Here is an 18,053-nt window from a genome sequence, read left to right on the forward strand (position 1 = left end):
TGCTTGATGTCGAAAGATTTTTTCATCGAGGCCAAACTTAACTCCTTGATCTCAATATCATGTCAACCCTTTAATATTTAAACAAAAATTTACATAAACAGAATGATTCAAATTTACAGTTTAACAACATTTATAAATAAAGTTACCAAAGAATATTTGTCATTAGTTATCTTCCAACCTAGTTAACGTTACAACGTTACATTACTTATACCACTTACTCTTTTGTTATTTTCTTCAAAAAGGGGACCAGTTGGTGGCTTTACCACAATAGTACACCCTTCCGAGGATTGGGAAGACTCACAAAGACATTTCAACTTCCTTTGACCACTATCTTATGATTCACCAGCATTAAAAATCGAACCTAGACATGCAGGGTATACACATAAATAAAAGATAAAACAAACTCCAAATAAGTCCGACACAGAAACATTTTTTGGTTAGATTTATTTCCCAACCCTTTTCAATACATTTTACTCTTTTGCAATAAAAGAACAAGAACAAAAACAATACTTTTTGTTTTGTAAAAATAGAATTAAGAAAATACCCACTTTACTCTTTCCATAGAAAAGTAAACAAATAAAAAAGTAATGTGTTAAATAAAAAATAATAAGAAAAAGAAAAAGAAAACTACCCCAACAGGCAACAGTTCAAAGCCTATAACTTGTCATCCCCCTTCCTCTCAGCTCGAACCAGGCTTCATCACTCCCGCTTCGGTTTGATTTTCTTCTCTAAATATTTATTAAATTATTATTACTATTATTCTTAGCTTTATGGGGTGTACGGCGTCGAAATTGGACAACGAGGACACTGTGAGGCGGTGCAAGGAGCGGCGCCGCCTCATGAAAGACGCCGTCTACGCTCGCCACCACTTGGCCGCTGCCCACGCCGACTACTGCCGTTCCCTCCGCCTTACCGGCTCTGCCCTCGTCTCCTTCGCCGCCTTCGAGCCTCTCTCTATCTCCCAACAAACCCCTGCCGTCTTCCTCCACCAAGTCCCCCCTCCCACCACCAACCACATCCCTCCACGTGCCCCCTCCCCCGCTCCCTCCTCCCTCCACCCGCCACCACCTCCTCCGCCTCTCTCTCCCACCATCAACAGCTCCAACCTCCCCCACATCCTTTCCTCCTCCTCCGCCCACTCCTCTCGCCAACATCGCCGCCGCCGCCAGCCGCCGCCGAAGCTTCCTCACATACTGTCGGAATCGAGTCTTCCTTCTTCCCCTGGAAGTCAGAAGTCAAATTGCAGCAACCCTTTTGGGTTTCCGTCGGCTTTCCAGGCGGAGTCGAACTACTCAAGGACGCCGTCGCAGGCCTCCTCCATGTGGAACTGGGAAAATTTCTACCCTCCATCGCCGCCGGACTCTGAGTTCTTCGAGCAACGCCAAAAAAGCCAAACGCAATCCCGCCAGCACCAAAAATCGCCCCACCACCTCGACCCGGAACATTCCGACGAGAACGATTCAGAGACGGAAGCGATAGAGCCGGAGCCGCTCGAGACCGAAACCGAAAGATCGGAGTACGATTTCTTCCTCAACCATCGAAACCCAAAAGCCCAGAATGCCCATCATCAAAATAGGCACGAGTACGCTCAGTCGGAGAAGTACGCGCCGTCGCAGAAGTACGCCCATTCCGAGAAATACGCTCAGTCGGAGAAGTACGCGCCGTCGCAGAAGTACGCCCATTCCGAGAAATACGCTCAATCGGAGAGGGAGGAGGTGCAGTGCAGTGAGTGGGACGACCACGACCACGACCACTACAGCACGACGAGCTCCTCTGACGAAGGGGACGACGAGAGGGAGTCGAGATCCGAGATGGGTACCCGGTCGACTTTCGAGCCGGAATCGGTTCGGGCCGAGTCGGTGGCCGGTTCGGGCCGGGTTCCGGTGGCTCAGGCGATGCCACGGTATGCACCAAGCACGAGCAAGTCGGAGAGGTCGGAGGGGTCGGAGGGCGGGAGCACTTACCGGAGCAGTGAGATCTCCAATATGAAGATGGTGGTGAGGCACAAGGATTTGAAGGAGATTGTGGAGGCGATTAAGGAGAATTTCGACAGGGCCGCAACCGCCGGCGACCAAGTTTCCGAGATGCTCGAGACCAGCCGGGCCCAGCTCGACCGGAGCTTCCGGCAGCTAAAGAGTATGTCCTCCTTTTAACTTTGAATTGGGGGTGTTTGGTTCCCGGGAAAATGTGTGGGAAAATAAATCGAATCTTTGGGAATGTGATCAAAACGCAAACGATTTATTCAAATTTCATGGAAATTTTTAAATTTTAAGGGGCATTAAATTTCGGATTCAATTGGAATTAACACTGATTTCGTTCCAATTATTTCTTGCAGAGACAGTGTACCACTCCAGTAGTGTGCTGAGCAGTTTGAGCTCTACTTGGAGTTCAAAACCGCCGCTGGCGGTCAAGTACCGCCTGGATGCTGGCTCGCTCAACAGCGAGCCCGGCGGTTCAAAGAGCCTCTGCTCCACCTTCGAACGGCTCTTGGCCTGGGAGAAGAAGCTCTATGAGGAAGTCAAGGTATTCATTAACTTTTACTCAATTTTTTTACCCAATTGTAATTTTTGTTGGTTAATTAAGATTAATTTAGAGTAATTAAGCAAATCTGGTTGGGTTTAATCTTAAGACTAAAGGGTGGGTAGCCATCAGTGACAGTGGGTTGTACTGCTGGATTGATGCTCTGACCCACCACAGTTTTTATTATGGACCCGGCTTCTCTTACCTCCCATTTCTCATTCACTTTCTATCACTTTTTATTTGGTGTGTTCATAGTTAAATCATGTTAATATTTTATATTAATTTTTTTTATAAAAATAATAAGATAAAAAATAATAATAATATAAAATATTAACGTGGTTTAATTGTGACCGTACAAATAAGTGGGAGGGGATGAGAGTCTATGGGAAAGGGAAGAGCAGAGAAAGCCAGGTCGTTTTAGTATAACGTCTAAAAAAACCTGCATTGACGAAAATGCCCATGGTCGGTGCTTGGGCACAAAGTTCAGGCCTTTTTCCGGTGCATCTTTTCATGATTTGGATTTTGGACGGTTGTTTTTCCCCCCAATAGTAGCTTTTCCTTTAAAATGCTGGTGAAAATGACTGATGATATGCCCTTGACAGCCTGTAAAAATAATATGGACAACCCCGCATTTGTCCTGTAAAGTGTAATCCGTATTTGTAGGCTACTAGCTAGACTCCTCTGATATTTTTGGTCGGCAAATGTTGACACCTTAACGAATGTGGCTTCATATTCTTAGGAAGCGCTTTCGATGTTTGTGTATAATATATATCTACTACATTCCTCGTCGTTTATAAAGTTTTTGCTCCGAATCCACTTTCCGCCTTTCCTTTTTTATTAAACAAGGCCTTGCACGGGAAAATTTATGCATTTTTTGTTCTTCTCTTTTCGACATTGGTTAAACTTTAGTTCGTATGGATTTACTTTTTCTTTTTGGTACACTTGAATGGTTTCGATAATTCATGCATTTTATTTCAAATATAACGGAATCTTGCCGTAGTTGTAATACTGTGGAAACGTAGTACATTCCAGAGTTGAGTGCCAAAATCGGAGTTGCAGAGATGATTGGCTTGACGGTCATGTGCCTAAAGTTGGCTTTATTGGGAAATAAGTTTCTATTGTTGTATTTATGTGGAAGCCATGTGGTTTCAAATTGGAAAGTGCTGATGCAGGCAACTTATTGTTATTGAATATCAGGCCAGAGAAGGTGTCAAGATTGAGCACGAGAAGAAGCTGTCCGCACTGCAACATCAAGAGTACAAGGGGGAGGACGAAACCAAAGTAGACAAGACCAAGGCGTCGATAAAGAGGCTGCAATCACTAATCATTGTCACATCTCAGGCCGTCTCTACCACCTCCACCGCCATCATTGATCTTAGAGACTCCGATCTCGTGCCTCAACTTGTTGAACTGTGCCACGGGTAAGTCTCATCTTTTTTTTTTTCTTTTTTTTCTTTTTTGATTAAATGAATAAGAAAAATCTTTTTTTCTTGTGGAAAAATATATTTGGGGTACTTTTCTGTTCGTTATAAATTTCTGTTGGTGAAGTTAAATTTAGCACATGTGAAAAATGCAAGGCCTTTTAACTTGGTAGCTGGAGGTGTGTTATGAGCGACTCCTCTGCTGTGCCACTTGCTTCTTTCCCCCTCTGGAACCACATGTTCCATGTTGTCCTGGATTGTCCAATCCAATCTAATCCGGTCTCTGGCCACCTCTTAAAACTAGGCAGTGGCCCCAAAATTTCTTCTCCGGTGGCTACTTTTCCTCTTGTCTGTAAACCCTTTTGGTAACAGTTATTGTAGATGGAGGGTTTGGTGGATTGGACTTTAACTATGACATGTCCCACCATTGTCTGTTTCTGGATCCACTTCCCGATCTGATTAGCTAACAAGGTCACTAACATCGTTAAGTTTTCAAATTCTTATTGCTTATAAATCGGTGTCATTATTGAGAAGCGATACTCTCTCATCACCAATTCACCGTGTGGCAAGCTCTTACCGGACATGCGGTTCACTTTTTGAACACGTGTCAAGTGCCACTGGGGCTATGATTTGGTTGCAATAGAGCATTTCTCATCGTTATGAGAAGTGACAGTTGAATAATCATCATGTTTGTGGGATCAATTTTGAAGATAATAATTACCAACATAAATTACCAAAAGGTCCTACACCAATTTACCTTTCTTGCTTGAGGTGGACATACTTTGTCCGAAAGGAGTGAATGAGATGGAGGGTAGGTAAGACTTGTGTGTTATCTTCTCTGCTACTGCTCAGACTTGTATAGATTTTTGTTTCCAGTAATAATATTGATCAAAAAATCGGATTAGCGTATTATATTCCGTCATATACATGGAACTGTAGAACAATAGTTAAATTCTTCTGATGGCCCTGCTTTATCGAATAATCTGTAGATCCACTTATCATATGAGTAGGGTTTATCTGAACGGTGATTTGAATTTGAAATGTCTATATATATGCGTGATATACCGAATGCAGGTTCATGTACATGTGGAGATCAATGCACCAGTACCATGAAGTCCAGAACGACATTGTACAACAGGTCAGGGGACTTGTGAACCGATCAGCGAAGGGTGACTCAACTTCGGAACTACATCGGCAGGCAACACGTGACCTTGAATCAGCTGTCTCTGCCTGGCACTCCAGTTTCTGCCGTTTAATAAAGTTCAAACGGGACTTTATCCGGTCTGTTCATGGTTGGTTCAAGCTCACCCTTCTTCCTGTAAACAACGACATGACTTTCAATGTGCACAATGAATCTTCTGATGTATATTCCTTCTGTGATGAGTGGAAGCTTGCACTTGAGCGCGTCCCTGACACAGTAGCTTCTGAGGCTATCAATAGCTTTATCAATGTTGTCCACGTAATCTCTGTGAAACAGAGTGAAGAGCTCAAGATCAAAAAACGCACTGAAACTGCGTCAAAGGAGCTTGAGAAAAAGGCTTCTTCTCTCCGAAACATTGAAAAGAAATTCTACCACTCCTACTCCATGGTTGGTATTGGGCTTCCTGACTCAGGGCCTGAAAATGGGCAGGTTTTGGATGCGCGAGATCCTCTTGCTGAGAAGAAATCTGAACTTACAACCTGCCAGAGGCGGGTTGAAGATGAGATGATGAGGCATACAAAGGCGGTGGAGGTGACAAGAGCCATGACTCTAAACAATCTTCAAACAGGCTTGCCAGGAGTATTTCAGGCACTGACCAGCTTTGCTGGCCTATTCACAGAGGCACTTGAGTCGGTTTGTACACGTTCCTACGCCATCAAATAGACGGAAAACGTAGTTTCGGTGCCCGTGATTTTGCGGTAATTAAGTCGGAGTTTATCAGAGCTTGGAATTTTTTGTCAGGGTGCTCATATTGTTGGTAGTATTCTTTTGGGGGGTTTACAACATGTAAATATGTGGAATTTTGTGGTTTGCAAATCCTTTTGTTTTGGAGGAAGGAAAAGTATCTATGTACAGGGAAGTGCTTAAGATTGTTGTTAACCTTTCTATTCGAGCTGAGCTGAGCTTCTTTGCAGTTTTCGGCATACAAATAAATATTCGTGCTTTGCTTCTTTTGTTTACCTTTCTACATCATTAACCGAGAAATTCGCATTTACCTTTTTTTGAGTTCTAAACTAACTAGCTATTAGTCTAGTAGTACGACACCGTCTTGAGGATTATGGTAACTATATGCAACCTTGAGCCTCTAGTTGCTACTATCATATCACATACACTGACTAAAATAAAAACAAAAAATGGACTAGTATGTAGCATTATATTTCCTCAAATAAATAAATAAATAAATGAATTTCTTCTCAAACCTAATATGGCATTGGTCATCCCTTCTCCATTACTTTTATTATTATTTTTCTTTTTGATACAACAATATTGGGCTAAGCCTCATAATGTTTCGTCAGTAATTAAGTGTCGAAATCGCCATTGCAGAAGTTGAACATAAAACCTCCGACTTACATGTGTAGAAGAATATCACTAGACCATGGACTACTGGTTACTTTCATATTGACCAACAGCAGTTCTTGGTTATAAACTGTGTAAAGATTCAATCAGTTGCCAATTCAGACGGTTGACTAACCTGACTGCAAATTAGGATCTACTAAAATTTTAAATTTTATTTCACATTTTCCACTTGAGCAATAACCAACAACGCCGGTGAGATTCTCCTCCGACGACCATCACCGGGGCCAAACTCTGGCCAACCACCACCAAAAATAGAATAATGTGATATGAGTGGAATTTAAATCTTCAACAACTCCGGTGAGATCTTCCCAACAGTTTTTCGAATCCTGCATTTAAGTAACGATTCAGTGTGAATATGCATGTCAACCTTGCATGTGACATCTAGAGGAGGGTTTGCAGATACTGATACTCACCATGTTGGAGGCATTGATACTGATACTGCTGGCTTAATATCGCATACGTTTGTTGGTTTATGGAGTATGGTATAGAATTAGATACTAGGCAGCCCTTTAAGCATCGGTTTCGAATGAGTTCAGTTCAGGGATTATTCTTATTCTTCTTAATGATTGATGTGTTAGCAGCTGTAAGTTTTGTTTAATAAATGAGTCCTTTTTGAGAGGTCTGGGATTCTGGTGTAGTACTATAGGTTTGTTTTTAGTTGGCGGATATCATATCCAACTTTCATAGATCTTTCAGTTGTTATAAAAGTTTTTTTCTTGTGAAAAAAAGTTGAGCATAAGGTTTGCATTGTAAGAATATTGGACAGTTGGACTTTGCTAAAAGCTAAATTTTATATTGAAAAAGCCCAATATGTCAGCCCAATAGCCTAAAAGTCCTAAATTATTTTAGGATTCCCGATTTGTTCCGAAATCCTGAAACTATTTCGGGATTTCTGAAAATTTAGTTTGAGATCGATCTTGAAATTAGGATTCCTGTAAACTTCGGTTTAGAAATCGAAACAAGGATTTTGGTTCGGTATCCCATACCGAACCAGCCCTACTTTCACCTTGGAAACTCAACGAGGGAGTAGTTTGGACGGAGAACATCTATATTGTACCGCAGCAGCATGGGAAAATCAGCAATCATCTCACCTAAAAACTCCGTGATGTATGGCAAGTGATCGAAAATATTTCATACTAACCTCGAGCTTTTTCACAATGTTGCATCCTAGGAGCTCTGGTCGCAAAGCTATAACCTTTCCAATATCCGTCTCACTAACTCAACCTTTGGTCATCAAGAATATGACCTGCGTTATATTCCACTAACATGTTAAAAGGTGAATATTAGATGTTAATCCTTCGATTAAAAACTGAAACTGGATATTAAGAGCCCGTTTGATACCTAGTTTTTTTTATTAAATCCCAACCTTGTAAAAATGAAGTTGAGTTTAGAAATGTCCCAAAGTGTGATTTGACTAAAGATCTCAACGAGGGAGCAAAGTGAATTAAGAAGTGACATAAAGCTATCAAGTAAATGATGTACTCGAATTCAGTTCCATAGAGTTTACAAGTTTAATTAATTGGTCATGTTTACTTTTATTTTAATATGGGTAGTTATAAAAGGCTTATTATATTAACATCCCGCAAATTGTTAAATAAACCTCACATACTTAATACATCCCACATTTGCTTTTTCACTTAAAAATTATCTCAATATACATCTTATATTTTCTACATACACCCCACATTTCTCAAATCTTATAACACTCATTTTTAATTTTCATGGACTGAATCTAAACATTTGAACGTTTCGTTTGCCGAATGATTTCAAATCATCTGAGAGCCATTGATATTTAATATTATATGAACATATGCAACTCAATTTCATGAGTGTGGCTGTCTAACATTCAATTGAAATAGATTCCTATAGTTGCTACCCATTTTCTCAAGGGTGGCCGCATAAAATGTTGCCTTTCTTAATCGCTAAACTTTTCTCTTGGGGATGATAAGGTGGGTTTTCCCAGACATATGTTGTCATTCATATATTGAAGAACTAGGTCTCCATCTTTTTTTTTTTTTTTTTTTTTTTATCAAAAAGAACTAAGTCTCCATCTTTCTAATACAAATAACATAAAAGAAGCAACAAATTTGATGGGGATTGGCACCAAATGATTCCATTAGACCTTCAAAATTACCTTCTCTCAATACATGTGGAAGGTATATCGATTTCGTGTTCCATTAATCAAAAATAATGTTTCTCAGTCAACATGTCTATAATTTTATTAGTTAGGGTTTTGTTCAACAATGGAGGGTGAGAGGGGTTTTGATAGTTGAAGAAAAGAAATAATACGCTAAAGGTGATTTGTGGTGTATTTAAAATTTAAAAAAAAAAATTTACTAGTTTTGTGTGAAATATAATTACGGGCGGTCCTCTTGTGAATCGCCTTCAGCATTCGTTGGCCCATTACCCAACTAACCCAACCCTAAACCCTAAACCATTTCTTCAGTCTCCCCTCACGCATCGTTCGTGGCGTCTCAAGCTCACCCAGAGGAAGCTTTAGCTCCACACTCCAGAAAAATCAGGTTTGCCTTCTCACTCAATAATATTAATAAATAATAAAGCCTTAAATCTTCTTCTGATATTTTTCAATTTTAATATGTTTTGGTTTCTGGGTATTGCTCTTTTATTTATTTAACTATTTCCTGTTGGGAATTCATGATCGCTGACTGGTGTTTATGTGGTAATTAGATTATATGAATCTCCATTTCTTGACTGTTTGTAACTGGGTTTCTGTTGTCGAAGTTTCAATTTCACTCTTGAAATAGTTCCCCAATTTTTGTTGGAATTTAAGGCGATCTGAAGCCTTTTCGTAGAAGAAATGGCACAAAACCGAGTGCAATGACGTTCTAGGATTCATATAGCCGACCCCACATAGTGGGATAAGGTTTTGTTGTTGTTGTGGTGTTATTTTTTGAGCGTATGCAAACCCAATTTTTGGAAAAATTACTCTTCGATATGCAACTTACGTATAAACAGATATAAGGTGAGGGTTCTCATTGATGTCAGTGAACTGAAATGATTTGGTTTCAAAGCTCGAGTATTCTGTGGTGATTTTCTTTCAGGGTTTTGCCCATCTTTCCGGAAAAGAAGACGATGAATTTTGCAACATCAATATGCAGTAGGTTGGGTCTGAAGAACATTGTTACGAATGCTCCCGTATACAGCAGTGCTTCTGGTACGAGTTCAGTATCACTGAATGAGTTGTGCTAGAATGTAGCATGATTATGTTGTGTTTCTGCTTCTAAGTCCTGATGTTTTGCTTGATGTGACTAATCTTAGATCTCACGGCAGAAGGATTGAGTTTGACCTTTAGGCGCTGGGCTACTAAAAAATCTGCTGGATCCACCAAAAATGGTCGAGATTCAAATCCCAAATTTCTTGGAGTGAAGAAATTTGGCGGAGAGGTGAGAGGCTGTTGTGTGTAAAAAAACATAATGGACAGTTCGTTATTGCTTGTCTAATTCTTTGGGTTGGAATGACTGTAATGTTGTTATTCTGTTTATGTTGCAGAGAGTGATACCTGGAAACATCATAGTTCGCCAAAGAGGCACCCGTTTTCATCCTGGAAATTATGTTGGTTTAGGGAAGGATCACACCCTTTTTGCTCTGAAAGAAGGCTCTGTTAAGTTTGAACACCACAAGCTCAGCGGACGCAAGTGGGTGCATATTGTGCCAAAGGAAGGTCACGTGCTTCACCCCGTCTATGCAAATGGTGCGACTGCGCCATCGACAGCGTAGTTGAAGACGGTTTCAGATCCTTGTGAGCTTGTTATTAGATCATTTTAGGTTCAAACCTTTCCCCGGGTTGGTTAGAATAAGAAAAGCGATACCCCAAAACATATGAAATACATCATTTTTGACAGTCGAACGAGACAGAATTGTTTCCAATGAATGCTGTACCCGCCTTTAAACCAATATATTCAACCAGACGTAAGCACACATCAACGAGCCTTCCGATCGCAATCAACGACCTTTTCTGATCGCAGTTGTTAGCGCCGAACATCGCTACTCAATCATTCAGTAAAGAATCAACATCGGTCACAATGTTTCATCTTTCGGATTAAATTCCGGTTCAGATGAACTTGTATACTTATAATGTGCATAGTACTTACACTGCGATATAAACACGTAACACAGACTGTCCCTTCCAACACTTGTACTTGCATTTCCTGCAACTCGAAAAAACAACGTGCAACAGAAACAGAATGACAGAGTCTCAATACATAGCAATTGTATTAGCAAATAATGAGATCCCTGTGCAAAACACTAAAACTGGTAGCATTCCGATAACTTTTGAAAGGGGGCCGTCAACGAACCAGCTCAAGTCTATCGCTGTATAAGTTTACTAAACAGTTTTCCCCATTAAAACAGGGATTTTCTTTCTATAGAACACAGTGAATGCGGCATACTCTTTCGGGATTTAAATGATGGGTACGAATACAAGATAGCACAATAACCCTGCGATCCAAACTAAAAGAACTCAAAGTCTAGATATTGACCCCCGGACTTCACGTCTGCCCCAACCATTCTTTTACTGTTGCTTCCGACACCAACAGGCTCAACTGCGCTATATTTCACTGGCACTTCAGTTTCCATCGGTCTTGGTACTTCTGGTGGTGTGCTGCATCGTATTAGAGCCCAATTTACACCTTCGAAGAAGGGATGCTGTTTGATCTCAGTTGCACCCCTTTTCACCCCAAGCCGGTGCTGTGGCTCTTTCACCAGCAAACCCCGAATTAGGTCGCGGCTTGCATAACTAGTTGCGGGGGAATCTGGGAATTTAAGTTGCTGCCCCACCACATTGAACAGTGTAGCACGGTTTCCTGAACCTTTAAAAGGGGTTTTGCCATACAGTAATTCATGCAAGAATATACCAAACGTCCACCAATCAACTGCACTACCATGGCCTTCTCCCTTAATAATTTCAGGGGCTAGGTATTCATGGGTTCCAACAAAAGACATGGACCGAGCTTGAGTAGGCTCGGCAACAAGCTCTGGAAGTGCATTGGTGGCAAACCCTGGCTCAGCTCGAGGCTTTCGGCTCTTCTTGCTTTTCTGAGGGAAGAACCTTGGGATAAAACAAGAAGGCTGAATGCATACTGATGACGGCTCGATACATGCAGGCTGGACGCAGAACGCACCTGCTCCTCGTTTGGAGGGATCCGAATCATATGAAGTTCTTATCAGGGTCGGTGAAACAGAGCATCTCAGTGAAAGATCAAAGTCAGAGAGCATTATGTGGCCATCGTCACGAACAAGCACATTTTCAGGTTTTAAGTCCCTGTAGACAACTCCAAGCATGTGTAGATACTCTAGTGCCAACAGAACCTCCGCAGCATAGAATCTACAAGAACAAAGATAGACTAGTACATTACTGCCTGTCTACTATCTATAATACATATAAAAACAGAACAACATTCTCAAATATGATAAATTATACTGCATCCAATCTGCGTATTATTGAACTGCGTAATCCATGTTTCATTTAAAGATGGTAGATGAAGTAACTGTAGGCCATATATGGAATGAGAATTTTGATTTGTGATTGCATTTCAAATATATGGACTTGCGATCGCATATTGGGGATCCTATGCATTTAAAAGTCCCCGCTAGGAAAGGGGGGCAAAAGGTAACGTTTGGTTGAATGCTCCAACTTCCAAATCATTGAGTCGAGTATTTCTAGATTGGATGGATCAAGGTTGTACAAAAACATGTCAATGAGGGCATAGGGTATTTTCTTATACATTGACAAAAGGTCCAAGCCAATCATGAAGAGCAATACGTTCAATGATGTTGTGTTCATTTCTTGTTTACGTTATAATTGTTTATACTTCATTCATTATTCTACATACTCTTTAGATTCAAAAAGGCTTCCAATCCAAGCATAAACAGCCAAACCTACAATGATTTCAATATGTTATTCAGCCTTTTAGTCAATTATATTTTATAGTAGAAAATTTGTTAACTTTTACACAGTATTTGGATTCAAACACGAAGTAAATGAGGAGTATGACCTTGTTAGTTATAGGAAACAAAAATGTCAGTAACAAGAGAGACAAGTAAAAGACAGTGGACAAGATGTCCTAGAGTTCCAATAACCCCCACCATGTCGCAACTCTGTGGTATAGAAGTTTACTATTTTTCATTTCTTATTTACTGTCGGTGAGAATGGAGATTGATGATTTCATGCAAAATACAGAAAAGCACTGTTAAAAGCATGATAACCATCAAAGATATGAAACTATCTCTAAATCTAAATCTCCATTGAACAAACATTTACAAGCCATTAAGAAGCATAACAAAAAGACATTTGTGCCAGAAAAAACTAGATCAATTGCAATTAACAATTTCCATGTTGGAAAACTCCAAAAGAGGCAACATCATAAACACAAAAAGATAGAGATCTCCACAAAAAAAAAAGAAATATTAACAATGATATAGATAGGAGGCTACCTTCTTGATGAAAATAAGGAACAGTAAAGTATAAAAAAAATGCATCAAAAATTAAAGCCATACCTCGCAGCATACTCAGAGAAGTGTTTTCCAGGTTGTCGTTGCCTCAGAGTGTGCAGATCACCACCTGGACAATATTCCATGACCAAACAGCAGAACCTGTCGGTCTCAAAATGTGTATATAAAGTTGGAAGGAATGGATGGTCCAGCAGTTGCAAAATCTCCCGTTCTGTCTGAGCCCTAGTCAACTTCTTCCTGCTTGCAAGGGATGCCTTGTCCATTACTTTCATTGCGAAATAACAGCGGGTTCCACTTAGTTCTGAAAGATAGACACTACCAATATCACCACAACCAAGCCGTTTGAGTAATCTAAAATGGCTCATACCCAAAATCCCATCCCGAACTCGAATAGCAAGAATCGCCTTCCACCTAGGATCATTTCCTTTATGGGGCTTATTAGCACTCCCAGTAAGGTTGCTCCAGTTGCTGTCATCACTAACGCCACTACTATCACTTGCTCGACTAACACTAGTTTTTGCACTCTCAAGTGAATCCCCTCTAACACTCCCTTTGGTACTTTCACCATTTCTCTCAAAACTAAGCATGCCATCACTAGTGATTGCGTCACTCCTATATGTACTAGCGCAGCTATTGGCAATACTCATAGCAGTGACAACACAAGCACTACCGATGCTACTAAGTGGACTTACATTACCACTCGGAGGCAAAGAAGCATCCCAAACACACTCCTTCTCCTCGGAATCTGGAGGAATGAGTGAATTATCTGTATTCTGTGATGCACGCTGAACCGCAAATGGTGGAGACAGTGCACCTATGTCGTTGGGTTCTTCAAGCAAGCTTTCAGAAGGGGAAAGAACAGTTGGACTTGGTTTCTTAGCAGGAACCCATGGGGAAAGATCTTCTAGAAAAGGGCCTTTCATAGATAAGCTCTTCATCAAGCATCCAGCGTCGGACTTATTCTGACCAATCGGTACATACACTGGTTTCATTAGATCCATATCAACAGGTTCTGGAGGGTGACTAACCCCGGCGAAAAAACTAGGACCACCTTCATCAAATGAATCTATACTTCCCTTGAATGTGAGAGAGCCAGACAAAAGTTCTTCCTCTTCTGGCAAAGAGACCTTTCCTTTCCTTGTTCTTAAAGGTATAGGCAAGTCAGAATCTTGAGACTCCCGTGCATTAAATCTCCCATCTTTTACCATAACAGAATGCACATTTGACAACTCAGCCATTTGCCTTGCCAATGCAATTTCTTCTCTCACCAAGCCTAAGCGCCCATTGGATAACTGACCCCTGTCTCTAGTAGAAGCAACATCTTCTCTTGCCAAACCAGAGCGCACGTTTGACAAGTGATCCACTCCTCTTGTTGAGGCTGAACGTGAATAAATCACCTCAACTCCCACGGGAAACTTTTTAGGAAGCACCTTTGATTCCGAAACCCTCTCCATGCCTGGTCCATTGGATAACTGACCCCTGTCTCTAGTAGAAGCAACATCTTCTCTTGCCAAACCAGAGTGCACGTTTGACAAGTGATCCACTCCTCTTGTTGAGGCAGAACGTGAATAAATCACCTCAACTCCCACGGGAAACGTTTTAGGAAGCACCTTTGATTCCGAAACCCTCTCCATGCCTGGTCCATCGGATAACTGACCCCTGTCTCTAGTAGAAGCAACATCTTCTCTTGCCAAACCAGAGTGCACGTTTGACAAGTGATCCACTCCTCTTGTTGAGGCCGAACGTGAATAAATCACCTCAACTCCCAGGGGAAACTTTTTAGGAAGCACCTTTGATTCCGAAACCCTCTCCATGCCTGATAACCACGTATCTCATAGAAAATTCTTGGAACGAATAATCTGCAAAGTAAATCTAGATTTAGCTTACACGAATTCTTCGCATATACAGTCAGATCTTAATGTGTAAGCAGTCCAAAAACAATACTTCCATTCCATTCCATTCCATCTTTATCAGAAATTGCAATGAAAAGCATGCGAACTTCTTTTACTTCTTTTACGAAAGAGCTAATACAAAGAATATTCAATGAAAAAATAAGGATCCATTTACAATGCCAGATGCTGGTGTTTGATTTCTTCTTCTATATATTCAATAAAACGGAAATAAGATATTAACTAGCCCAAATTTGAACACAAAACTAATACAAGTTGAATTTGAATAAAGCAGACAAGTTGGGAATGTGAATTAAAAAAGCCATTCAATCATGAAACCCCAATTGCCAAAATTTTCCATAACCCCCACCTCCTCAAATTCCTAACTTCACTCCCACTCAACCACAATTACACCAAAAGTACACCTTTACATATATCAAGTTAAACACAAATTACACACAAAGTGTATAGAAGCAACAAAATTTATACCAAAAAAAAAAAAAACCCCCACAAGCTCAACACAGCAAACCTTCATTTCCAATAAACCAAACAAATATTTTTGGAAAGAAAAAGGGAGACAGAGAATGTGGAATCCGTAGATAGTGAGAGCAGAGAGAGGAGCAGAATTACATTCAAAATTCCAAATGCAGAAGAATCGCAATGGCAAACGCACCAGAGCAAAACGAAGTCGAACATTTACACCTGCGGATGCCGGAAGGCCCTGTGACCAACAACAACGAAAATTGCAAGGGTTAAGCTATTATTCAAATGCCGAGGTTTTTCTCTTCCTTCACTTTTTCTCCTTTATTTTTGCAATTTCGGGGAGCCAAAGCGAGACCAGAGATCTCTCTCTCTCTAACTTTTCTCTCTCTAGAGATGTTTCTCTCTCTCTCTCTCTCTCTCTCTCTCTCTCTCTGGTCTCTGTGATCTATGTGATTATGGTGATTGTAATTAAACAGCTTTTGCTTTTTTGTAGGTGGGCTGCGCGCACTTTAGTTGTAAGCTGCTGACTGAGGAGCGAGAGAGTCTAGAGTGCTAGAGAGAGAGTGTGGGGTGGGGCCGGCCTCGCAGAGGAGAGTGGGACCCGCGCGTGTTCCTTCTTTAAACTACACTTCTTTTTCAGAGATGGACCAGATGGCGACTCTTGCTCTCTCTCTCTCCCCGTCTTCTCGCGCCTCTCACATCGCATCGCACTGCCAGAATCCTCGCTCGTCAGTCTCTTTGGCTCTGAAAATGACCACACGCTTTTTCCTGCGCGTGCATTGTTGGGGTTTCGTATTTGGATAAATGTATATATATATATATATATATATATATATATATATATATTTTTTTTTTTTTAAATAATACTAAGAAGACTGAATTTTTAGGTGTAAATGTTAAAGATACCAAATTTGTATACAAAATTTGCAAACTAAATGATATGTCACTAATATGAATGAGCACGTTTATCAACACTTAATTAATAATCCAATCACGTACTTTCATGTAATTTAGTTTACAAAATTTTGTCTACACGTTTAGTTTTTCTAGCATTATCCAATTTGTAAAATAAATTTTATAAACCAAATAATGTGGTTGTTGATGATTGGATTATTACTCACGTGTTGATGAACGTGCTTATTTTTTATTGGTCACATAATTTGGTTTAAAATTTTGGACTCTCTAACATTATCATTTTTTTTCAATCAAAATGGTCCCTTAGGTTGGGGAAACTCCTCAATTTGATCACTGAGATTTGAAATTGATAGAATTGGTTCCTAAGTTTGTCCATCATCAATTATTTTAATCATTCTGTGATAAATCTCTATTAAATAGGAATATAATTGATCCTTATTTAATAGAACTTTTATGGAATGACCAAAATGATTTATGGTGAACAAACTTATGGACCACTACTATTGATTTCAAATTCCAAAGACCAGAGTGAAAAATTATACCAATCTCAAGGAACATTTTGACTAAAAAATCGTTTTCTTTTTTTGATGAATTTGGGAGTGGTGCAAATACAATCATGCTATGATTTCTCTCTTCTTATTATTTGGATTATTTGCATGGTGAAATGGTTTTGGATGATTTGTATGGTGATATGGCTTTATGCGTGTACCAAATCCAATCATACTTGAGTGATTAAGGAGACAACAGCTTCATGGAAAACTATATTACATTAAAAATGGAAAAATAATACAAATATATTGGGTAATCAATTAAAAAACGCTAGCCGTCGAAAAAGGAAAGAGAAGATTGCGTGATCATCGATATTTTTACACTATAGGGGAGGGGAAGTTCAACTAAGCCACACAATAAGCATTGTAATTTGGTATCAAATTCGCCATCTACGATATTCGAACCTAAGACCTCTCACTTCTAAGCGAAAATGAATATCACTGACCGTAATTGTTAGATTAAAAAAGAAAACAAGGAATTTTTGCTCCAAAATGTCATGGATTACCTTTTTTAAAAATATTATTTATTGACTTATTTATCTTCAATAAATGTTGTATTTCTGAAATAGGATTCTTTGGGCATCAAGTATTTTATTTTTTCTATATTTTTGTACTCACTGACAATTATATATTTTTGTACTCGCTGACAATTTTAACTATGTAGAGACGTGTTTTATTATGATGAAATCAAGAAAAATTATAACTTATTACAATACAAAGTTAATTCTAATACATAACTGGTCCCAAGTTGGGACCAGAATCTTTTATAACTTTTTTAATAACTTTTTATAACTATTATTATGTGTATTTCAAATATATAATGTCAGGTAGTTTTTGAATAAAAGTTTTCATATGTAATGAGGTTATGCGAGTTACCGTGCTTGGATTTGGTTAGGATAGAAGATGCCAAGATGGTGAGTCCAAAGTAGAAAAAGGGCAAACGACAACGTTTGGAAAAAAAACAGAAGTAAGATACAAAACCCATCTTCATTTTGACTTGACCGTTCTATTTACCACCACAAAATATTTTACCCCGGCGAATAATTAAACCTAGCTAATAGTGGCTCTTATACCTAATAATTATTATTTTTCACCATAGTTTAGCTCGTCTAGTTAGGGCTGTGTTCGGTTTAAAACGGTTCGGTTTTTTGCCAAAATCAAAACCGAACCGAAATTTCAGTTCGGTTCGGTTCAATTTTTTTTTGGTTTTTTTCGTTTCGATTTTTTTTTCGGTTTTGTTTTGACCCGG

At 39.7% G+C, this 18,053-nt stretch overlaps 3 protein-coding genes across 5 annotated transcripts; 2 read left to right on the top strand and 1 right to left on the bottom strand.

Moving 5' to 3' along the window:
* The first annotated feature begins 516 nt into the window (after window positions 1-516).
* Window positions 517-6,092, top strand: BZIP1 (uncharacterized LOC103447875). 2 transcript variants are annotated; one of them, XM_070824268.1, is made up of 5 exons: window positions 517-1,654; window positions 1,709-2,136; window positions 2,336-2,523; window positions 3,718-3,941; window positions 5,016-6,092. In XM_070824268.1, the coding sequence occupies exons 1-5, from the start codon at window positions 771-773 to the stop codon at window positions 5,803-5,805; spliced, it is 2,514 nt and encodes an 837-aa protein (XP_070680369.1). In that variant the 5' UTR covers window positions 517-770; the 3' UTR covers window positions 5,806-6,092.
* Window positions 6,093-8,879: 2,787 nt separating this feature from the next.
* Window positions 8,880-10,437, top strand: LOC108174663 (uncharacterized). The gene is made up of 4 exons (XM_017335895.3): window positions 8,880-9,020; window positions 9,561-9,673; window positions 9,778-9,902; window positions 10,009-10,437. Exons 2-4 carry the CDS (start codon window positions 9,592-9,594, stop codon window positions 10,234-10,236), a joined length of 435 nt encoding a protein of 144 aa, XP_017191384.3. The 5' UTR covers window positions 8,880-9,020; window positions 9,561-9,591; the 3' UTR covers window positions 10,237-10,437.
* A 200-nt stretch (window positions 10,438-10,637) lies between these two features.
* Window positions 10,638-15,821, bottom strand: LOC103447876 (serine/threonine-protein kinase D6PK-like). Of its 2 annotated transcripts, none has more exons than XM_008387082.4 (3): window positions 15,489-15,821; window positions 13,015-14,828; window positions 10,638-11,842 (listed from the first exon to the last, which is right to left on the bottom strand). In XM_008387082.4, exons 2-3 carry the CDS (start codon window positions 14,781-14,783, stop codon window positions 10,969-10,971), a joined length of 2,643 nt encoding a protein of 880 aa, XP_008385304.1. In that variant the 5' UTR covers window positions 14,784-14,828; window positions 15,489-15,821; the 3' UTR covers window positions 10,638-10,968. The 2 variants fall into 2 exon arrangements, with proteins under 2 accessions (XP_008385304.1, XP_008385305.1); XM_008387083.4 differs by having other exon boundaries at window positions 15,532-15,801.
* Window positions 15,822-18,053: the final 2,232 nt, after the last annotated feature.

The sequence above is a fragment of the Malus domestica genome, chromosome 07 (genome assembly GCF_042453785.1).
Source record: "Malus domestica chromosome 07, GDT2T_hap1".
Taxonomy (NCBI): Eukaryota; Viridiplantae; Streptophyta; class Magnoliopsida; order Rosales; family Rosaceae; genus Malus; species Malus domestica.

Coding starts and splice junctions, on each gene's coding strand:
- BZIP1 (XM_070824268.1), top strand. CDS start 771: ATGGGGTGTACGGCGTCGAAATTGGACAACGAGGACACTGTGAGGCGG. Junction 2,137..2,335: donor GAGCTTCCGGCAGCTAAAGA/GTATGTCCTCCT, acceptor TATTTCTTGCAG/AGACAGTGTACCACTCCAGT. Junction 3,942..5,015: donor CTTGTTGAACTGTGCCACGG/GTAAGTCTCATC, acceptor TACCGAATGCAG/GTTCATGTACATGTGGAGAT.
- LOC103447876 (XM_008387082.4), bottom strand. CDS start 14,783: ATGGAGAGGGTTTCGGAATCAAAGGTGCTTCCTAAAAAGTTTCCCCTG. Junction 11,843..13,014: donor TTCTCTGAGTATGCTGCGAG/GTATGGCTTTAA, acceptor TTGTTCTTGTAG/ATTCTATGCTGCGGAGGTTC.
- LOC108174663 (XM_017335895.3), top strand. CDS start 9,592: ATGAATTTTGCAACATCAATATGCAGTAGGTTGGGTCTGAAGAACATT. Junction 9,674..9,777: donor CGTATACAGCAGTGCTTCTG/GTACGAGTTCAG, acceptor GACTAATCTTAG/ATCTCACGGCAGAAGGATTG. Junction 9,903..10,008: donor TGAAGAAATTTGGCGGAGAG/GTGAGAGGCTGT, acceptor TTTATGTTGCAG/AGAGTGATACCTGGAAACAT.